General features: G+C 61.0%; 2 protein-coding genes and 1 long non-coding RNA gene across 3 annotated transcripts; 2 read left to right on the plus strand and 1 right to left on the minus strand.

The window, feature by feature from the left end:
• Positions 1 to 1,913: 1,913 nt before the first annotated feature.
• On the minus strand, positions 1,914 to 15,295 carry IL2RB (interleukin 2 receptor subunit beta). The gene is made up of 10 exons (XM_007096412.3): positions 15,137 to 15,295; positions 11,934 to 12,054; positions 11,390 to 11,504; positions 10,597 to 10,675; positions 9,738 to 9,843; positions 8,728 to 8,876; positions 7,415 to 7,580; positions 7,091 to 7,211; positions 5,682 to 5,766; positions 1,914 to 3,041 (listed from the first exon to the last, which is right to left on the minus strand). Exons 2-10 carry the CDS (start codon positions 12,028 to 12,030, stop codon positions 2,307 to 2,309), a joined length of 1,653 nt encoding a protein of 550 aa, XP_007096474.2. The 5' UTR covers positions 12,031 to 12,054; positions 15,137 to 15,295; the 3' UTR covers positions 1,914 to 2,306.
• Positions 2,269 to 6,648, plus strand: LOC122240464. Its single transcript, XR_006220239.1, has 4 exons — positions 2,269 to 2,354; positions 2,779 to 3,067; positions 5,398 to 5,480; positions 6,469 to 6,648. It is a non-coding gene; the product is annotated as an uncharacterized LOC122240464 (long non-coding RNA).
• On the plus strand, positions 12,730 to 19,345 carry LOC122240541. Its single transcript, XM_042993714.1, has 5 exons — positions 12,730 to 12,922; positions 13,828 to 13,992; positions 14,425 to 14,574; positions 18,292 to 18,407; positions 19,169 to 19,345. Exons 1-5 carry the CDS (start codon positions 12,769 to 12,771, stop codon positions 19,343 to 19,345), a joined length of 762 nt encoding a protein of 253 aa, XP_042849648.1. The 5' UTR covers positions 12,730 to 12,768.
• The last annotated feature ends 1,351 nt before the right edge of the window (positions 19,346 to 20,696 follow it).

A 20,696-nucleotide genomic window follows, 5' to 3' on the forward strand; every position in this document is an offset into this window, starting at 1 on the left:
TAGAGTTCCCTTTTATTTACAGAGAATATCGGTGTCTCCATTCACGGAAGCAACACGACGATTTTTCTTTAAATACAAGTAAACAAAATAGTGAATGGAGTTACAGGAAAATATCAAGTACACAGCAACAGAGATGACACACGCAGATCACTGAAAATAAATACATTACAAATGAGAAATGTAACCGTCCCAAGAACGCTTCAAAGTGGAACCTGACTTGCAGAGCGGCCTCTCGGTTGGTCCCGGGACACAGCGCAAGGCTCTGGGCACGGAGGTCGGGTCTGAGGCTCAGATCAGGACCGAGGACCTCTGTGGCCCAGAACACATGGCATCACATGGCAGGAGGTGGGACGTGAGCTGGCCAGGTAACGAAGCTCTTCCGTGGTTAGGATCCAAGACTCAGACAACCTCAGGAAAGGGGAGTTTATTCTGGACGTAAGGAAAACAAGAATCTTGAGTGAACAGTCAGCAGCCTCCTTGGCAGCAAGAGTCTCTGTTAACAGAGCCCGGCGCTGTCCTCTACACGGGACGAAAGTCCTCCGCTGCCTTCTCCGAGGGCGCCTTTTCCGCAAGGACGTGCTCCCTCCCTGAGTGCGCCCTCTCGAGACGGAGAGTAACCTGATTGGCCGGTTCGGGCCCCGCCTCTCTGATTGGGCAGAGCTTATTTTCTGAGCCAGCTCATAGGCTGCTTGTCAGCCTATGGGTGGGCTTGTGTCAAGTGCCCAATCAGGGAGGAGCAGGGCCTATAACTGGAGGACCTGTCTGGTCCCCCGCTGAGCTTGGACGAAGTCCTTTCTTGACTGAGGTTGGTCGTACGGGAGCAAGATTGTGACGGACGTCGCAGGTGTGACCAGTGCCAGAGACAGAAGGGAAGAGAGATGGAGAGGTGGTGGGGAGCACCAAGAAGGAAGGGGCCGGCTCTGTGTGTGTCTGTGTGTTTGCGTTGGTGGGGAGGATTGCCATCGTAAAGGGGATGAGCCTCTTGCTGGAATGGGCGTGCTGGAGCCTAGCGGGCATGGGGCTTTGCCTCTCTGAGTCTTGACCTCACACGGGTCAAGGCGCCGGGGGTGCTCTGTGCGTTGGATGATGCCCCCTATGTGAAGGCAGCCGGGCACAGGGAGTCCGAGCAAGACGGTTCCAGACGGTTCATTATCTCATCCGGGGGATACGGTGGGGTGCCAGGTACCCCGTGTCAAGTGCGGTGAACGGAGTTGCTCTTCTGGAGGCGGTGTGCCAGCCCCGGAGCCACGGAAGAGGTCCTTCCAGTAGAGGGTGGAGTGGCAGGGGCCCAGATCTGGGCTCCCTGGGACAGCATCGGAACCTGCCACTGACAGGAGGTTCACTTTCCAGCAGCATGCCCTAGGAGTCTGTGAAACCTCCATGGAAACATCCAGCCAGGGTCCCCTCCTCTCCCCCCACCCCCCCCCGGGGTATTTGTGTCCATACTGTGGTAAGGACACAGCAGGAAAGCAGGCTGAGGTCATGAGAGATCCCAAGGGCGAAGTGACAGAGCCGCTGGGTCTAGCCATCCCGTGACCCTGAGAACTGTCCCTCCGGCACTGAGTCGTGAAGCCTGGGCACATGAATGGAAGCAGTGTTTCCTTCCAAGGGAAGCGGACCTGACACTTGAGGGATAAGGGGGGTTTGTCCCCTAGATGAGGGAGGCACTGAAGGCACCGGGGAACAGCATGTGCCAAGGTGTGGGGGCAGGAGGGAGCTTCTGGTGGCTCAGTAGGAGGGTTCCAGAAGGGAACGTCCCAACACCATGCTGGAGGAGCAGGGGCCAGCCCAAGAAGTGAAGCGGAGGGCAGTGAGGAGGCATGGCAGGGATTTAACCAACCGGGGGAAGCAGCTTAACCATATTTATGTCCTGAAAAGAGCGTTCTCATTGTTCTCATTGTCCTGCGGGGGAGGGGGGAGGGGGGGCGGAGATGGGGCAGGAAGCCTGCGGAGAAGACCCCTGGAGAGCCCCGAGAACCCTCCCCCAAGAGTGCTTGCAGGGCTGAAGAGGAGGGATGCTTCAGGGACAAAAGCCATGGGGCTCCGTGACTGATGAGGGAGTGGGAGAGTCACGGTGCCCCCACCCCCCCCCCCACTCTGCACTTGGGCCATAGGACCAGGAAGCAGCAACTGAGGTCTTTAGAAGTGAACGGCCAAGTGTGCTAAGTTGGGTGGGGGCCCTCTGGGCAGAGATGTCCGGGGCACGGCTAGAAACCGAGTGACTCAGCAGTGGACAAGCCTTGAGGACAGCGAGCCCTCAACTGGGCCTGGCACCACAGTGGGCAGTGACCCGCCGGGTCGTCCGTCTACCCCGAGCGAGCTGGGTCCTGATCCTGCAGCTCCTGGAGGGACAGGTAGGCATCGGTGTTCAGGGTCAGGCAGGAGGCAGGGGCTCTGAGCTGGCCTTGCCCAGGAGGGCTGGCCCAGGGGAAGCTGACCCTGACCCCCTCCCCAGGGCCAGGGCCCGGGCCCGGGACCTCCTCTCTTGCTCCTTCCACGGAGCCCTCCAGGGGTGGCTGGATGTCCACCGGCTCAGGTGCACCTGGCGGGGGAGACATCGGGGGCCGGGGGGCCCAGTCTCTGGGAGCTCCCTCCTGCGGGGAGGGGGCCAGCTTCTTGTCATGAGCTCCAGTGCCCCCCGGGGCCGTGTTTGGGGGGCCCGGGCCGCCGAGGAGGAAGGTGCAGTAGGCGTCTTCCTCCCCGGGCGGAGGCAGCAGGGGTGGCAGGAGAGACCCCGCAGGCGCCCCGGGCCCAGCCTCATCGGGCTCTTCCGTGCAGGGGTCATAGGTGAAGTACACCTGGCAGGCCTCGATCTCCAGAGCGTCCGGGAGGTGGAAGAAGAAATAGCCCTGATTGGTGAAGCAGCTGGTCAGCGAGTGGCCGCTGGTCTCGGCTGAGGACGAGGAGGGCACCTTCTCCTGCTGTAGCAGGAGCAACTGTGTGGCCTTGGCGTCCCTGTCCAGCACCTCCAGCGGGGAGATCTCGGGTGCCGGCGTGTTGGGGCTGAAGGACGACGAGGGGAAGGGAGAGGAGAGCCACTTCTGCCAGGAGAAAGAGCAGCGGGGAGGTGAGTGGGACGCCTCCTCCAGACTCTCAGCCACAGCTCCTCTAACTACCGGCTACGCAGGGCGGCCACCTCCAGGAAGGCCTCCCTGACTGCCGGCCCGCCAACTGGCTTGGGGAACGCTCTGGGTCAGCCCAGGGAGTGTGCTTGCTGTAGGCGCCCGGGGGATGCGTTGTCTCCGCGCGCGACTGTCTCTGGGGCACCTGCGGTGAAGCCTGGCGCTGATCTAGGCACCGGGCACAGGGTAAAATCCTGTGTGTCTGGTGGGGGCTGGCACCGGTGTGAGAATCAACCAACCCGTGTTGGAAGCGGGAAGGGCCCTGGAGCACATCTCGTTCACTTCACAGATGCACGGAGAGGGGACGTGCCCCGGGGCCGATCACACAGCCAGTGGCCCCGGGCGCCGTGCAAAAAAAACACCTCTCTGGCGGGGACCTGATGGCCCCGCAATTCTCCTCTCCCTCCCAGCGCCACTGTGGAGCCCCCACCTCCCGTGCCCTCCATCCACGGAGAGAAGAAAGTGCCCGCCTGAGCCCTTCCCACTTGGCTCTGGGATCCGGTGGGCCCAGATCTGGGATCCGGAGGGCAAGAGCAGGGAGAGCCACGTTTCAATCTGGGCCCCGGCCCCCTCGCTAGCTGTGCGACCCCGGGGGCGGGTCACTGAACCTCTCTGAGCCTCAATTCCACAACAGTGAGCCACCTCTTTCCCAACTTCCTTGGCGGGGGTGGGGGGAGTTGGGGGGGTGGTGGCAGGAAGTTGTCAAAGAAGAAAATGAAGGTGGGAATTCCTAGCACAGAGTGAAATGCAGGCCACCACCCCGGGGTGTGAGGGACAACAGATCCCTCGGGGGGGGGGGGGCGCGGGCGTGATGGGGGCTTCAAGTGGGTTTTTTGAGAACCTCAACAAGCCCTCTGTCCTGGGAGCCCTCAGCAGCCGGACTGTGGTCCCCTGAGTACAGGGCCCGGGCCGGATGGGTTCCTCCGACAGTCCTGTGCCCAGCAGGTCTGGGTAGAGGGAAGGAGTGCAGGGCGGGGCGGGGGGTGGGGGGAGGCTGGGCAGGGTCTGTCGCGAGAAGAGGCAGTGGAGGAGGCTAGGGCCCGGCAGCCGGGCAGCCAGAAGAAGGAGAGGCCAGTCCCGTGACCAGCACCCGTGTGCCAGGGCCTGGCCGGCCCCCCTCGGAGGTGTGTGTGGTCAGCCACTTCCTGGGCCCAGGGCCTCCGTCCACAGTGCCCTGAAGCGGGGGGGTGGGGGGGAGGGCGCAAGGAGAAGCTTCTCTCCCCCTCTCGCACGCTCACACACTGGCACGCACACTCCCAGATCCCGTGGACAGGGCAGCGGGCCTTGTGGCCCTGTCGCCGGAGGCCCTGGGGTAGAGAGAGAGGAGCGGGCCTCCCACCCCGACACAGAGGAGAGGATGGGGTCCCTCTTGGCCAGCCCCAACCCCCGAGCACATCGTGCCTCCCCAGGGCCTCCTTGGGATACCCCCCTTCCACACCTGAGGGCGGGGGGCAGGCATCTAGGCCTGGGGATGCCCTCATGGGAAGATGGGGTGGTTTGCACCCCTCCGGGAAGGAGCTCACTCCCACCCGGAAGGTCCTAGTCCCTTAGAACCTAGATAGTCAGCCAAGGCTTGCATGAATGCCTCTGTTGACGGGGAGCTCACGACCCTTAGGGCTTTAGGAAGAATTTTAAGGAGATGCATTCCTGCACATCAAGAGAACCGTAGGTTAGCGATCCCCAGTCTTGGGAGTTTTCCAAAGAATTCCAGAAGGGGCCCTGATCCCCGGTAACAGAGAACTCGGGCTCTTGATAGCTTGGGCCCAGCGTGGCTTCCCGGCCCCTCAGGGCTCCTCCGGATCTCCTTCCACCCTCACCCCCACCCGCACCGAATCTAGAGAGCCTGGGGAGGGGAGGGTGACAGAAGCAGCCCACCGCATCCCCCACCTCCCTTGACACTTCCTTCCTGAAGCGAGTGTGGGCTCGGGGAGGGGAGGCGACTGAGGTTGAAATGGGGTTCAGAGTGTTACTACTCTCGGGGGCCCGCGCTTTGACCGTGAATCTGTGTCGAGTGACGAGGTGTGGCTGGAGGACTTGTTAGCACCGGGGACGAGGCAGGGCGCCCGCTCGGGGCTTTGCGCAGGGTCCGAGGAAGCCCTGCGCCCACGAAGAAGGTCTGCGCAAGTGGTGGGGTCGGGAGAATTTGTACCTGGCAAGCCCCGCTCGGTGGACAGACTGGTGACAGTAACTCCCACTAGGGCCCCTCGAGCACTTACTGTGTCCCAGGCAGTGGGTCCATACGCCTGGTAACACTATTTCCCTCCCCTTTTTACAGGCGAGGAAACGGAGCACAGAGAAGTTCTCTAACTTACCAGACATCACACAGCCAAGAAGGGGCGGAGCCGGGATTAGAACCCAGTAAGTCTGGCTCAGACGGGAGGTGCCATTCAGCCTGAGAAGGCTGGTGCCAGAGCTGGGGAAAGGGGCCCACCCCGGAGGCTACTCCCTTCCTTATTTTGTCTCCTTTCGCAAAGCGCAAACCCACTCACACCTCTGCCCGCTCTCTGGCCAGCCCAAGCCGGCTGTGCCTGCTTCTGGCCTCCACCTCCAGAGTCCTACCTGGAAATCTCCTCCATGCACTGACTTCAGCTGGGAGAAGAATTCTGAGGGATCTGGGATGTGACATTTCAGAACCTTCTTCAGCCTGAACAGGAGAGAGGGAGGGAGGGAAGGTGGATGAGAAGGGAAGGGGGCCATGGTGTCCGGCCAGCCCCCCACGGCCCTGAAGGTAGGCTACCGAACCCCTCCACATTCATTCATTTGATCAGTATCAAGGGAATGCCCAGTAAGGGAGGGGACACAAGAATGGCAAACAGAGAAGGCCCCCGATCTTAAGAAGAGACAGACACGAACCAAGTGTGCAACATTATCACGCATTCTATGCAAACCGAAAGCAGCAGACTGTGAAAGAGAAAATGTAGGGCTGGCGGGGGTGTGGGGGGGGGGGCATGTGAGCCAGACTGGTCAGGGACCACACACAGCCAGGCGTCTGGAGTAGAGTGAACCAGGAGGAAGGAGGCAGGAGAGAGGTCAGATCGTGGGTCTCTTAGTCCAGGCTGTCATGGATGGTGGTTCAGGTTGTGCACTGCCCAAGGGCACCCGGTTGTAGGAGGGTAGTGAGTGGGGGCTGACTTCCAGCCCGTGCTCGGCCTGCCAAGCAGAATGCCCCAGTATCTGTAGGCACCTGCTTCAAAATGTAGTCAGAGCCCCAAGGCCCCAGAAAGCCCGTCTGCCCCGCAGATGTCGGGTCAGCCCTCTCCTCCACCCCCTTCACGTAGGGTCTCTGCGCACCCGGTTTCTTCTGTTTGGGATGCGCTCCCCAACCCCCTCCACCCTGCCTGCTTAGCTCCTCCTTCAGATTTCAAGGGACCCATCACTTCCTTGGAGAAGCTTCTGCCAGCCACCCCTCAGCCAAGGTTCCTGTCCCTGTTGTCTGTTTCCAACACATCGAACATCTTCCTTTGCCATCCTCCTCGTGGCGTGTCATTGTACTCGTGTGTGATTAATAAACGTCTGCCTTCTCCCATGGGTCTGTGGGCTCCAGATTGCATGCGTGTGGCCTGCCCCTGCATTCCCAGCACTCCGCCCCAGGCCTGGCACTGAGCTGGGGCTCAAGAAATAAAGAAATACACCAACGCGTGCCCGGACCTAGAGAGACCCGTGAGGACACACGCGCAGACAGCCGGCATGTGCACACACACACACACTCAGCTGCTGAGAGTAACGCTCGGGGCAGGGTTGCCATGGGGCTCTCCTTCCTCAGATCCCCTGAGGCCGGTTCCACAGGGTTCCATCTTTGGGGGTGGGTGGCAGGGCAAAGCCAGGTGTTAGGCAGGGGGGACTCTCGGGAGGGCAGAGGGAGCACCAGCGTGTCGGAGCAGGGTGGGGGGCTCAGCCTAGAGCCTAACCCGGCAAGGGGTGCGTGTGTCAGAGGAGAGCACGAAGGAGCAGGAAGGGAGGGCGCTTACCATGGCCCGATGTACCGGCAGTTGGCCAGCAAGCAGACCGAGATGATGAAGCCAAAGGCACTGCTGATGCCCATGGTGATGTGGCCCAGCCAAGGAAAGGGCACAGCCTCCTTCCCTGGGGCTGCCCGGGGGTGGGAGGAGAAGCAGGGAGAGGGGTTAGAGAAGGGCCCCCATCACCCAGGTCCCTCCAGCATCCCCCTGCCATTGCTGGGGCCGAGCCCTGGACCCCGTCCCCAGGCCTCCCCCGCCAGCTGCCCTCGGATCACACCCCAGCCAGCCCCTCTCCTGCCTGAGCTCTGTCCCACCCCTTCTGCCCACTGGTACCTGCGGGCCTCGTCTTGAAGGCCAGGGGCTGGCTCCAGGGGCTCCAAGCCTCGTTTTTGCCCAGCTGGGGCCTGACCCGCACTTGAAGTTCATACTGGGTGTCTGGAGTGAGGGTCTCCAGGCAAATCCATTGCTGGTTCTGCGCGAGGGTCAGCAGGGAGGCCTCCTGGGGCAGAGACAGGCAGGGGTGGGGGCTGTCAGAGCAGAGGGGTCCCCACAGCCCTCCTCACCTCCCACGGCAGGGCTGCCTGGGAGGCTGAGCAAGGAGCTCCTTCCTTCCTCGCCTCCAGCCTCCATGCCCCCTCACCCAGTCCTACCAGAAGGCTCCCTGACTCCCCAGTGCTGAGGCCCCAACCCCAAGCTCATCTCGAACCCCTCCCTCTCACTCAGCCTTCACACACAAAGCCTGCCACCCATCAGCTGGTTCCCCCTGCGGAACCTATTCTGGACCCTTCCCCTTCTCTCCTCTCCTTCCCCCATCTCAGGCAGGGGCTGGTCTCCCTGCTCCCACCCAAACTCTGCTGCTGTCTATTTTCCACGCGCCCAGAAAGAGGATTTTCCCAGGGACCCCGCCCACCTCTGGATCCCTCTTTGCTGCTCCCCCCCCCCACCCCCCCGCCCTCCGCCAGCCCTCAGACACACAGGGTCTTGTCTTTGCGGTGTCTCTTTCCTCTGCTTGGAAAGCCCTCCCCAAACCTTTGCAGGGTCTGCTCCTCCTTGGCCCTGGGATCCCACAAGCAGCCTTCTGTGGGCACCTGACCTGAGGGCTTGCTCTAGTCCCTCTCAAATGATGTCATCCCATTTAATTTCCTGGGTAGCACTGATCAATATCTCATAGTCTCCAGGGTCCTGTTTGCAGACAGTCTCCCCACCCTCCATGTGAGTTTCCTGACCGTGGGGGGATCTGGCCAGTTTCGTCCTCCACCCTCTTTGCCACCCCCCCCCCGGGAGCACATAGTAGGTACTCAGTGTTTGCTGAGTGAGCGAGCAAATGAGGGAGCGGGTAAGTGAATGGATAGGCGACCGACCCCAGTGGATGCTGACCACACCGGATTTGAAGAACGGAAAGGTGGCTTCCCGGGGTCTCTGAAATCTCCCGGAGAGGACAGTCACCGGCCTCTTGGCTAGGTAAGACCTTGTCCTGGTGCCAGCCCGGCATCTGCCACCAGCTGGAAGCTCTGGATTGTCAGGGGGCACATGGAGGCAGGGGGGATCGGAGCTGGCAATAGCCTCGGGGCCGCCGTGGCTTGGCTGAGATGAAGGATGGACAGGGTGACCGGGGCAGGAAGGAGGAATCAGGGCAGGGCACTCACCTCCCAGCTGTGGCCTGGGGACCTTTTCCGGGCCTCAAACTCCAGGTATCTTTCAATGTAGTGGGAGGACTGGCGAACTTTCCAGGTTATGTTGCATCTGTGGGTCCCTACGTGGGTGACTTGGAGGGAGTCGGGGGCCATCAGGCGAACTGGAAGCAAGAGAGGGACAGAGGGAGACAGGAAGGGAGAGTGGGCTTGGGGGACGCTGGGACACGATGCTGAGGTGATAAAACCGAGACGTGCTGGGATTCCGTGGTCGCCCTCTCCCTCTACCCGCCTCCCACTCATGCGCGCGCTCTCTCTCTCTGTCTCAAAAATAAACATTAAAAAAGAGAGAGAGAGAGCTGCCTAGCTCTCGCCCTCTCTTCCTTAGAGATGGCCCCTCCATGGTCTGCGGCTGGAGTTGGACACCCAGTCATTCAACAAACCTTCCCGGAGCACTGCCCAGATGAGGCCTGGTGCTGAGTAATTGGAGTGGAGACAGAGGGATCACAAACACTCCGCCCTCAGGAGCTCATAGCCCAGTGAGGGGAACACTCCCCTGATCAGGCAGTGAGGACCCAGGACCTAAACACCCTGAAGGAGGAGGCACAAAGGGCTGGGAGAGTCTGGGAAGGCCTCCTGGAGGAGGTGACTCTCCCCTGAGCCCTGAAGGGTGAGTGGGAGCTTTCCTGGTGGGAAGAGCCTTGCGGGCTGTGGCACCCGCACGTGCAAGGGCTCAGAGGCACGGAGGGGCACGCTGAATTCGGAGAGCTGGACTTTGGTCGTGGCAGGGACACAAGCCACAAGACGAGGAGTCCTAGACTGGGAAGCCAGGGCCAGATCCTGAGCCTCGAATAGCAGGGTAAGGAATCGGGACTGCATCCCGAGGGCAGCAGGCAGTGACAGCTCGCACGCGGGTGTGGAGAGAGACTGGGACAGGCAGGATCCCCCAAGGGAAAGACAGGGAAGGAGGTTCCCAGTCGGCCCCAGTACCCGCCCCCGCCCCTGCTTCCAGATTCTTCACTCACGGTTCTCAAAGGGCTTGAATTTCTGGGTCATCAGCACCCTCCACCTCTCCCCTTCGCGGCACATCACCCTCATGCCCACGGTGTCAGCCGAAGTCAGACTCTGAGTCTGCAAGGCGGGGGGGGGGATAGAGGAGGGGGAAGATCGAGACCCCAGTAAAAGTGGAGCCCCTCCGCAAGCCCCCCCAGCTAAAGCAGGGGGTCGGCCAACTTTCTTCGCAAAGGTGCAGATAGGAACTCTTTCTAGCTTTGCGGGTCAAGCGGTCTCGTTCACGACTACCCAGCTCTGTCGCTGTCCTGCGAAAGCAGCCAGAGACAACCCGCAGGAGAACGGGCGTGGCTCTGTGCCAGTGAATCTTAACTTACAGAAAACAGGCATGAATTTGATCCATGATCTAAAGCGGGGTGGGCTGCCTCGGTGGGGGAGGGAGTTCCCCATCACAAGAGGTGTGCAAGCAGGTTAACACCCACCCCGCCGCCGCCCCCCGGAAACGTAGATCTGGAACAATAGCTTTGAGTATGAAAGCCTCCCTTCCTCCATTTCTCCCCACCCCCACACCCTGACTTTTGGGGAAGCAAATGGCCAGGTAGTGAGTATCCCCTGCGGGCAGGCAAATGCTCAGGTTCCTTGGCCACTCCTCCGGTGGATTCTTGCTGCAGGTAAGAAACCCAAAGTCATGCATCTGGTCAGCAGGGGCGTCCGGATTCAAACCCACGCCTCTGCACCCAGAGCCTGTGTGCTGTGCGAGCCCATCTCCACGTTCTCCTGCCCCTTAAGAGTGGATATAACCTGCTGGTGCTTGGAAAACGGGGAGGGCACCTGCCCTCCCCACGGGCTCTCTTCTCAGCTCCCACTACTCACATCTGGGGATCCAAGGATCAGGTAACAGGCCCAGGAGGCCGGTCCCATCGGAAGCAGCTCACAGGATTTGTTCCAAGACCTTCCAAGGCAAAAGAACCTCCTTAGGACAGAAGGAGGGCCCCCCAGAGCTGGCCCCGGGGACGGTCCCCCATCCAGCAGGGCCGGTCGGCGCGGGGCTCTGTGCCAACCTCGGCAGAGGCAGAATTCTGCTGCGCCTCCCATCGTAGACACCTTCCCCAGCCCTCCCCAGCCCGGCCCCGCGGTAGCCACAGTGACCTTCTAGGGCAGGTGGCCTCCACACCGAAAGCCCTCCAGAATCTTCCTGTGGGGCTTGATGGAGCCTTTGGAACCCCGTAGAATCACCACCCACTCAGAGTCACCTTTGCCACGGGCACCCAGAACGTTTGGGTCACAGAAACCCCTCGCTGACTCCTCCTGGGGAGCCCCCTTCCTTCTCCCCCTTGGCTTCTCAAGTCCAGTGTAACCTTGGCATAACAGGTCTGTGTCCCCAGACTACGTTGTCCAGCCCATCCCTGGCCCCTCCACCGCAGCCTGGACCCCTGTTCCTCACGCCCGCCCTGGTCTCAGGCGTCTAAACATCTGCCTCCTAGCTTTTCCAGCCTGATGTGCTGCCAGGGGTCTGGGGGTCCCATCAGTCCAAATGCCCAAAGCGTAACATCTTGGTGTCTACAAGGAAGGCATTCCAAGAGTCTAAATGGCAATGGTTAGAAGACCCACCCTGCCCCGCCCCCCGCCCCCATCTCGAGATGCTGTGGTTTCGCGGGACACTCACCGTTGATCCGGCTTAGCATGGATCCTGCAGAATGTGGCCTGTAGGTCCCCATCCCAGCTCCAGACACAGGAGATGTTGGCTTTTGAGTTGTAGAAGCACGCGAGCTTGGAGGGGTCTGCCGACAAAAAGAGGCGTGAGTGGCCGGCTGCAGGGTGCCCTCTGGGGCCGGCCTACCACCCTGCGTCCTGCACCCTGTGCCCACCAGACGGGCAGGTAGGCGACCCTGCTGGGCAGAAAAGATCTGGGCGGATCCATTTCAGAGAGGACAAAACTGAGCCCCAGAGCCTGCAAGGTCCCAGAGGCAAGCTGAGGCAGAGCAGGGACGAAAAGCCAGTGTCTTCCTTTGACGTGGAGGGACGTGTAGATACAGCAGGGCAGAAGGACCGAGGGAGAAGGTGGACGCCTGATCTCTGGTCCCATCACCCTCGCCTCCCTCCCTCCCGGCCTCCTGCCGCTTCTCGGCGGGGGTCCTGAAAGGGCTTCTAGACGACTGTTGGCCACTTTCCCAAGAAAAGCACGGCTATCCAGATGCCAGGGTCCTCACCGTTCACCGCTGTGGATGCCTGAGGGATGGCCAGGGACAGGAAGAGGACAAGGAGGGACAGACACCAGGGCAGACCAGGAGCCGCCATCACAGCCATGCGTGGGAGCTAGGGAAGGGAGCCCTGGAGGGAGGAAGAAGAGAAGGCACAAGTGAACACCCGCCACTCCGGGCGGTGGGCTGGGCCCTACCAAGCCAGCACCGTCCGGCCTCAGGGCCTTTGCACCTGCTGGTACCTCGGCCCTGCCCACACACTCCCTTCCTTCTGAAATTTAGAGCCCCACACGTTGTCAGAGCTGAAAGGGCCCTCTGAGCGAACCCAACCCCTTGTTCAAAAGCTGGAGGAACTGAGACTCAAAAAAAAAAAAAAAAAAGGGAAGACTTGCTCCAGTCCACACAGCGAGGCCAGCACAGAGCTGGGATTAGAGCCCCCCCCCCCGCCCCCCGTGCCCCGCTGCCCCTTAATCACACCAAAACCCGTTCATCGGGAGGCTCCTGTAGGCCGGGCTGTTTTCAACTCTTTAAATGAAGCAGTAAGGCCATCTACCAGATGATACCCTTATTATCTCCATTTTCAGGTGAGAAAACTGAGGCACAGAGAGGTGAAGCAACTTGCCCAAGGCCATAGAGCGGAAAAGAGGCAGCTGTGGAATCTGGGCCAGGACAGGGCCCAGGCAGGGACTCAGGTAACTTGTCCCACCCACCGAGACCGTTCACACAACTGACGACATGTACTGATGACCTCACAATACTCGTGGACCGAGTGCTTTACATACATCAGATAATCTTATCTGCCCAGCAGCTTGGGGGTGGGTGCTTGTCTTAGCCCCTCCCACAGATGAGGAAACTAAGGCTCCGGGTCCTCAACCCGCCAAGGTCACAGGCGCAGAAGGGGGCAGAACTGGGATGTCACGGCCACGTTCACCCCCAAGGCCTGTTCTCTCACATCCTCTGTCCCTGCCCAGACCCTGTCCGGGACACTGGCACCAGAGGTAAGGCCGACAGCCTCCCTGCCCTGGAGTCCGGGTCCGGCAGGGACCCAGGCCCACAGTCAGGTCTCCGGCCTGGGTTCAAAAAGGAGCCCAGAGAGGTGCCCACGGGCTCCTCCTTGCTTGGCCCACCGTCCCCTTAGTGGGGTGGGCTTCCCAGCTGGAGTGGGGGTGGGGGCTGGTTACTTCTTTCCTTGGGAACCCCCGACAGCACAGGGCACAGGGTTGGGGCCCTAAGGGGGTCCAGCAAGCCCTGCTGTGACCCCTAGTCGCTCTATCGTGGCCTTGGGCACAGGCCCTGTCAGTCCCCTGGAGGGTGTCACCCTCGGCCAGCGCCAGCCAGCAAGGCAACCCCATGCCCAAGACAGGACCTGGCACAGAGCCCCAGGGTGAGGGGAGGAGGGTCAAGGCAAAGGCATAGAAGATCACAGGAAGGTCAAGGCCAAACCACAGCCCCAGCAGGGGTGAGCCGGCAGGAGCAGAAGCATTATCTAGAATGAGCTCCCCACCGCTCCCATCAGAAAGGGCGCGTGTGCTCTCCAAGGTTGCAAAGCACACGGGTGGGGGATGCGTGGGGGGCACCAGAGGGGCTTGGGGCTGGGAGGGCTCCTAGCCCACTCAAAGGAGCCTCGGGGAGGTTAAGGAACCTGCTCAAGGTCACGGGCCCAGCCTCAGGGAGAGCAAGCAAGTAGGACCTCTGAGCCCCAAGCGCCCTTAGCCCTAGGTTCCCACGCACACCCACGCACCCTGCCCTTCCCAACTGCAAAGCTGTCCACACCCACACTGACTCATAGGTCCCCACCACAGCCCGGGAAGGTGGCTGTCATCACCCGCCCCTTTGACGGATGCCAAGACTGAGCTCCGCACTGCCCAAGGGGCTGGACTCAAAGCCAGTCCTCTGATTTCAGGCAAGGAGATGATAATGACGGTGACAGTGATGGTGATGACGGTCATGATGGTGACAGGGATGGTGATGGCGATGGTGACTAATACTCGACTCTCACTCTGTGCCCCAGTCCTCAGCACTCAGCAGATGACACTTCATTTAGCCCTTACAGCAACCCCGGGAGAAGGTACCATTATGACTCCTTTTCTCAGACGAGGAGGCCGAGGCCGGAGTGGCGGGGGTGGGGGTGGGGGGAAGCCAGGGGTTGAATGGGTCATTACCGCCCGAGTTCCCGCAGGGCTGACGCTGCGGGACTTGGGGTGCGTGGGGGAGGGAGAGGACGTGAGGAAGGAGTTCAGTAGCCAGACCACTGACCTTGACGGGCTCTGTCTTCCCTTGTCCTCCTGGCCACACACACACACACACACACACACACACACGGGGGGGGGGGCGGTGGGGGGAGGGGAGGGGGCTTGCCTCTTGCTGTTTAACCCCAGGGTGCTCTAGACCCCGGCTGTGGGGCTAGGAAGGGGACCCTCAGAGCCGGCTCTGCCCCTCAGCTCCCCCACCCCCGAGGTGCTCCGAATACAGTTCAGGGCAGGAGGCCTCATTCCCCAAGGCAGGAGAGAGGTGCCCGCCCCGCCAGAGGTGCCCGGAGACACTACTGAGCTGCCCCCTCACACGGCCAAGGGCGGGACAGATCCGGACTCAAACCTGCAGGTCTGGCCTCCCGCCCAGGGCTTCCCTGGCCACCCCGCTTCAGGGCCAGGTCTCAGAGAGGCCCTCCTCTCTCCTCTCCTGCCCCTCAGCCTCCTCGGGAGCACTTCACCCGGGGGGCGCCTTTCCATAGCTGTGAGGAGGGGGCTCGCCTGTCCCCCCCCACCCCACATCCCGCTGTCCTCTGTCTGGGGCTCAGCAGGCCTCCCCTCTCCCAGTCCTCCCGCCTCTTACTTCACCCCTCTGGGTTGGAAGGCCCCTTGCCCCAGAGCAGCCCCAGCGTCCCCAGGGATGGGCCGGGCAGGAGAGGGAGGTCCCAGCACTAGGGACCAGCATTTTTTTTCCCTCAAGCCAAAAGCCATGAGCTCAGGACCTGCCTCATTCCTGAGGGATTTCAAGATAAGGCTGGGGGTGGGAGGGATGGCCGGGAGGGCTGGGAGAAGGAAGTCCGGGCTGGGAGAAGGAAGTCCGGGCAGATGACGTCCTGGGGCATCTAGGTGAGAGCTGAAAGCTGTCCCAAGACCTTCACTTCCAGCCGGGGCTGGCGGCAGGGCCGGGAGGGAGCCCCTGGGTGCCCGGGGACCGAAGGGGGGCAGGGGCGAGGGCAAAGTCACCTGGCTGAGACATGGGGTTGCGGTGCACTCTCTCGGGATCTCTCCGCTGCTGGGTCCACAGCCATCTCCCCAGGGCCCTGCTCGGACTCAGACTCCCAGCCGCCCAGGTAGCAGCTGGCTGATGAGGCCAGCGAAGTAAAACCCCAGGGCCAGCCCACTTCCTGTGCAGAGAGGATGGAGGGGGCAAGGCCTGGGGTGGGGACAGGGGGGTGGGGGGCGGGGGGGGCAGGGAGAGATCAAGCTGGTGAGAAACTCTGAAACTCCTAAAGCACCTAGAGGCCAGATAAAGATCTCCCTCCCCCGCTGCGGGGTGGGGGGGGGGGCACCGTGGGTGTCTTGGCAACAGACAGACAGACGCACAGACAGACAGACACACACACACACACAATCGCCCTCGCCAAGGCGCCTTGGTGCACACAAGAGCCCCAGGGGGTGCAGCCCTCCTTCTCCCTCCTACACCCACCCCACCCCATCTCACACAGGTCACTGCAAGCCTCTGACACCTTCACCCGGCCCCCCCTCCCCACCCCACACACACACACTCAGGCCTTACACACACACAGGTGCCCTTTTCGGTGTTCCCGGCGCTTCTCCTCTTATCCCACCCACCTCTCCGAGACCTCCCTTTTCGCCCAGGCTTCCAGGGAGCCCCTTCCTTAGTTTAGCATCCAGAGGGAACTATTTTCCAGGGCTTTGCAAGCAATTTGAGGGCCACTTATTGGACATTCTAGAACCTTCCCTTCCCGCTCAGGTCATGCTTCCTACTCCTCCTTCCCCGCCCCCCCCCCAACCCCCTGCTCTTTGGATCAGCTCATGGCTTTTTTTCTTTTTTTTTTTTCAAATGATGAGAAGCCGCAAGGCCCCTCTTTAGAAAGGCGCACATCTATTCACGTGCAGCGTCCCAGGCCCGGGGACCTGTGAGGTTCCATCCAGCCTCCAGAAGAAGCAGTTCTGTGTTCTCTCGTTGTCCTGACCTTAATGCCCCTGCCTCGGGTGGGGGACTTTCTCATAAGCTGCTCTCTCTTTCAAAGAAAGGGACGGGGCAAGCAGGAGAGGGGTCAGGCAGCTCCAGAGACCCGGCTGTCTGCACAGAAGGGAGAGCAGAACTGACGACCCCGAGGAGAAAGGCAGACCCAGCTCCCTTCCGAGTCGAAGCAGAAGCAACAGGGCGGCCTCCTTGAGAAGAGGACGACCTTCTTTGGGGCCTGCCCACAGAGCCACCCTGCCTTCCCAGGGGGAAGGAGGCGTGGTGGTTCCTGCAGGATATACGTGCCCGAACACTGTCCACCGCACGTTTAATGAACTCGCAATATTCCCTCCTCTCCTCTCCCCCTCGAGCAAAGCTTTCTGGCTGCAGGAGCGGGTAGTGAACCACCCCCTACAAAGAGGAGAAGATGGCCAGGATGTCTGGAGCCCAGAATATTTCTGGGAGCTTCTCAAGAAACCAGGAACGTTGGTCCTCCCAGGAAGGAAAGCCAGGTCAGGAAGGGGCAGGGAGAATGTTTTTTCACTGTAGACCCCACTCGTGCCACCGGCACGTACGTCCTGCCCCAAAATAAATGAACTCGGTTAAAACTTCTTTAAAAAAACATATGAAAAGAGCGGCGCCTCTGTGGCTCAGTCGGTGAAGCTTCTGACTCTCGATTTCGGCTCAGGTCGGGATCTCACAGTTCGCGGGATCGAGCCCCGGGTCGGGCTCTGTGCTGAGTCTGCTCGGACCAGTGCAGAGCCTGCTTGGGATTCGCTCTCTCCTCCCTCTGCCCCCTCCCCCGGCGAGTAAATAAAGAAACATTTTTTTAAAAAATAAAATCAAAATAAAAACACGTATAAAGAGAAAAGACATCCCCGGGCGAAGCCAGAAATCACAAACGCATCTTGTAATAAGGAGCTGACACTTTCGTCCACGGGGACGGCATTGGCCTGCCCTGCGTGGCCTGCCTGAGACTCCGCACCTCCCCCAACCCCCTTTCCTTCTTCCCTTCTCTCATTCAAGTTCGGCAAACGTTGGCTGAGCACCGAGATGTCCCCGCAGCAAGGGCAGGGACCAGCAGCAGGCCCCAGGCTGGCGTGGGTCCAGGGGAGGGAGGGGGGTGGCTCTAACCAGCCGGGGCCCTGGGATTTGGGGGCCGGGTGCAGCACCGCGTGGCCTCCACCCACCGAGGCGACTTGAATAGCGTAGTGAGGAGGGTCCTGCTTTGGCCAAGGGGCTCCGGCCAGGACCCCTGAGGTGGAGAGGCAGGGGTGGCTAGGGACCCCGGAGAGCTTCGACCCTGCACGATCCGCATCATCCAGCAGCAGTCGGGGGGCTTTGCCCCGGCTGATACAGAAGGGGCCGTGGGTGCCTGAGCTGGACGTTAAAGCCGGGTAGGGGGGCGAGGGCGCAGGCCAGGCTGGGGGCCCAGGGGGTGCACGGAACAGGTGGGGAACAGGTTGCTCCGTCCGGCCCCCGGGCCAGGCCCGCAGAAGGCCCCTCACGGGCGTCCCTGTTTCCACTCCTGACCCTGCCGGTCCGTTCTCCACTCAGCAGCCAGAGCAAGCTTCCCCTGAGCCAGATCAGCCCATTTCACTGCAGCAACCCCGCTGAAACCTTCCAGTAGTTTCCAGTGCGTTCATAATACAAATCAGACTCTGAATCTCGGCCTCCAAGCCCCGCGGGAGCAGCCTGGCCATCGTCTCTGAACTTTCCTCCGGCTCAGGCACTGCGGCTGTCAGGCCTGTCCCCACACCTCGGGGCCGTGCGCCCAGATCCCTGCCTGCCCCGCTCTCTACAGCGCCAGCCCCTTTCCCATTTTCAGGCCAGGAAATCGAGGCTCAGGGGTCATCTGACGAAACGTGGCAGAGCCAGGATTAGAACCAGGTGCGTCTGATGGAGGACATCAGATTCTCTGAGGTAACCCGAAGAGGAATCCAGAAGCTTCTCCAATGCCAGAGGCCTGACAGAGCTCACTGAGACCTGCCCAGACCTTTATCTCAGGGATTCTGGGGGTTGGACTTAGCCTCTTCCCCTCCCAGCACCAGAACGGCCAAGTGCATCAAACCCTGACTCCTACGACGGCCTCTCCTGTGCCCTCCGCGCCTCCACCGTCCCCTCCCCCTCCAATGCGTCCACACAGTGCCCATTGCGAAACAACGGCACCTCACCCCTGCACCCTCAGCTTTCATAGCAAAGCCCCAGCAGCTCAACTGCCACTTCCCCGGGGACCCCACTTCTGTAGGCGCCACGGGCCAAGCACACGTGGGGGCTCCTGGCTTCCTCTTCCTCACCCCCCACGTAAGCCGCCACCCTCCCCAGTCTCCGCAGTCACTTCGCCAGCCTCCCGGGCTCCAGATCCGATACCCGCGCGTTTCCGTGTTCCCGTGAGTGGCTGGTTCACCAGCCCCTCGAACACCAGCACCCCAAGCAGCTCCCATCTTGCATAAACCATGCCTTCCACTCGCCAGGACTGCTCCAGGGGGACTGGCTGTCCCGCCTTGCCTGGGCCTGAAGGGGTGGCGGGAGGGACATGGGACTTTGAGTACTCACGCCTGCAGGGAGCGGAGGGGCGGGCAGAAAAGTCGGTCACGTCATTCCCATCCCACTCGTCCTGCACTAACTCAGCTCCCCGATTTAAAGCCAGTCCTTCCCTGACCCCCCACCCAGCCAGGTCGGATTCTATGCACGCGCCGGTTACCCCATCTCCTGTCATGACTGTTTATGAGTCTACACTAGGGCCCCCCTGGCAGCAGGAACCGTGTGTGACTCCATCCAGACAGCTCCAGAGCTTAGCAATGACCCAGCATACAGAAGGTGTCAAGACGCATGGAAGGAAGGAAAAGAGAAAGACTCAAGTGTTCCGCATGGGATACAACGAAGATTCCAGCAGATACAAATTAAAAAACGACTCGGGGAGGAATGTATCGAAGGTTCCAAAGGCTCGCCATCGGCGTGGTTTTAAAGGGTGGCTCCCGTCGCTGGTGTGAGCTCCGAGCGGCACGACCTCTCTGGGGGCGCAATGTGACGACATCCGTCCGTCGCTCCGGCCCGTGACCCAGCGGCGCCGGGTCCCAAGTTCATCCTGCAGACAGAGGCAGGCCCGCGCAGGAGACGTGTGCGCCAAGACGGGAAGCAGCCGGAATGGGCATCGACGGAGGACGCCGGGTACGCAGAGAAAGGACCATGCAAGGCGACACAGCCGCGACAAACCCAAGCAGGCAATTCTCCGCGCCTGACCCGGCACCATCCCCAGGGTGTGTGGAGGAACCAACAAAAGCCGAGTTCGGAACCAAGTGTGTAACATGCTCCGCCCCGTGCGGGAGGGGCCGATGCGAGTGAGTGTGTAAATGTGAGAAGGTGTGTGCACGCGTGTGGGTGGGTGCACGCGCCTCCTCGTATACGTGCGTTACGTGGGCAGGAGTCCGTGTGTCGGGGTGCACGTGAGGGTGTGATGGTGAGTAGGTGTGAGCACCCGTGCCGGGAGCGTGTGATGGGTGTGAAGGTGCACCTGCGTGGGGGGGGAGGGGGAGCGTGGAGGTGTGCGAGGGTGGGCGTTGGTGAACGGGTTGCTGTGCGTGTGCGTGTGTAAGGCTAACTGGGCGTGCGTGCGAATGTGTGTGCGTGCGTGGGTGCACGCGTGTGTGTGAGCATGGCTGTGAACTAGCACGGGCACCAAGTGGAAGGAATCCCTAGAGATTTTCCAGCTGGGAGACCCAGGAGGGAGAGGAGGGGGAGGAACTCTCTGGAAGAGTCTTGTGTGCAATTTGACCTTTCTTTCCCGGGAACAGAGTATCCACTTAAGAAAGTGAATAAAATTAGAACCAAATACCAAACAAAAGTGGAGGACCCTTTGTGGGGGTGGCATTCCCCTGAGGGCTCCTGATCACGTCCCGCGTCTCCCAAGGAACCTGAAAACCCTCCGGTCCCCAGGCCCCTGGGACCACCCCCCCCCCTGCGCCAAAGGAGCCCAGGGAGAGAAGCTTTCTGTCCACAGCCATCTCGACTCCGGACCCCCGTCTCCTGACTACCGGGCCAGAGTCCCGTGACGGGGACAGTCCGGAGGGCGCCAGAGACCCTCTACCAACACCTTCAACCGGTTGCCCCCTTTCCCGTGGGAAACAGGTAGAAAAGAATCCTTTCGCTTTTTCTTAAGCGGGTTTCACCAAGATCTGTCATCTTTCTCAGAAGACAATCTAGGTGTCGCACCGGCGAAAGAGAACGTGTGATGTTTGCGATGTGTCTGTGAGAAGTTCCTCTCCATCTAGAAGTCATGCTTGCTTGCCTGTTTTTCTAGGTGTCTTTATTAAGGAATCGGAAGAAAAAAAAAATGTAGAGGCCCCTCTATGGAGCTTGTGTCTGGCTGTCACCACTGCCTACAACGTCTGCTTGGAGGACAGCAGTTAGATGGGGTCAGGAATCGGCCCGAGCTCTGGAACGATGCCTCTCAGTCAAGCCTGGCTCCAGGGCCAGGAACCCCGGGCCCCCAGAGAACAGGGGACCCCCGAGCAGCGAGGATGCCAGCTTCCGGCAGTGGGCAGGCGCGAGGTGGGTCACGCGTGGCCCTGCGTCACGTAGAGAGAGACTCCA

Source organism: Panthera tigris, chromosome B4, assembly GCF_018350195.1.
Source record: "Panthera tigris isolate Pti1 chromosome B4, P.tigris_Pti1_mat1.1, whole genome shotgun sequence".
Classification (NCBI taxonomy): domain Eukaryota; kingdom Metazoa; phylum Chordata; class Mammalia; order Carnivora; family Felidae; genus Panthera; species Panthera tigris.

Bases quoted from the DNA above. Each gene is read 5' to 3' on its own strand.
- IL2RB (XM_007096412.3), bottom strand. From the start codon at position 12,030: ATGGCTGTGATGGCGGCTCCTGGTCTGCCCTGGTGTCTGTCCCTCCTT. The intron at 8,877-9,737 runs GTGAGTGAAGAA...TCTTGCTTCCAG, and splicing joins ATTCAAGCCCTTTGAGAACC to TTCGCCTGATGGCCCCCGAC. The intron at 7,581-8,727 runs GTGAGTGCCCTG...TCTCTGCCCCAG, and splicing joins CCCCAGGCCACAGCTGGGAG to GAGGCCTCCCTGCTGACCCT.
- LOC122240541 (XM_042993714.1), top strand. From the start codon at position 12,769: ATGAGGAAACTAAGGCTCCGGGTCCTCAACCCGCCAAGGTCACAGGCG. The intron at 12,923-13,827 runs GTAAGGCCGACA...CTCTGATTTCAG, and splicing joins CCGGGACACTGGCACCAGAG to GCAAGGAGATGATAATGACG. The intron at 13,993-14,424 runs GTACCATTATGA...TCATTCCCCAAG, and splicing joins TACAGCAACCCCGGGAGAAG to GCAGGAGAGAGGTGCCCGCC.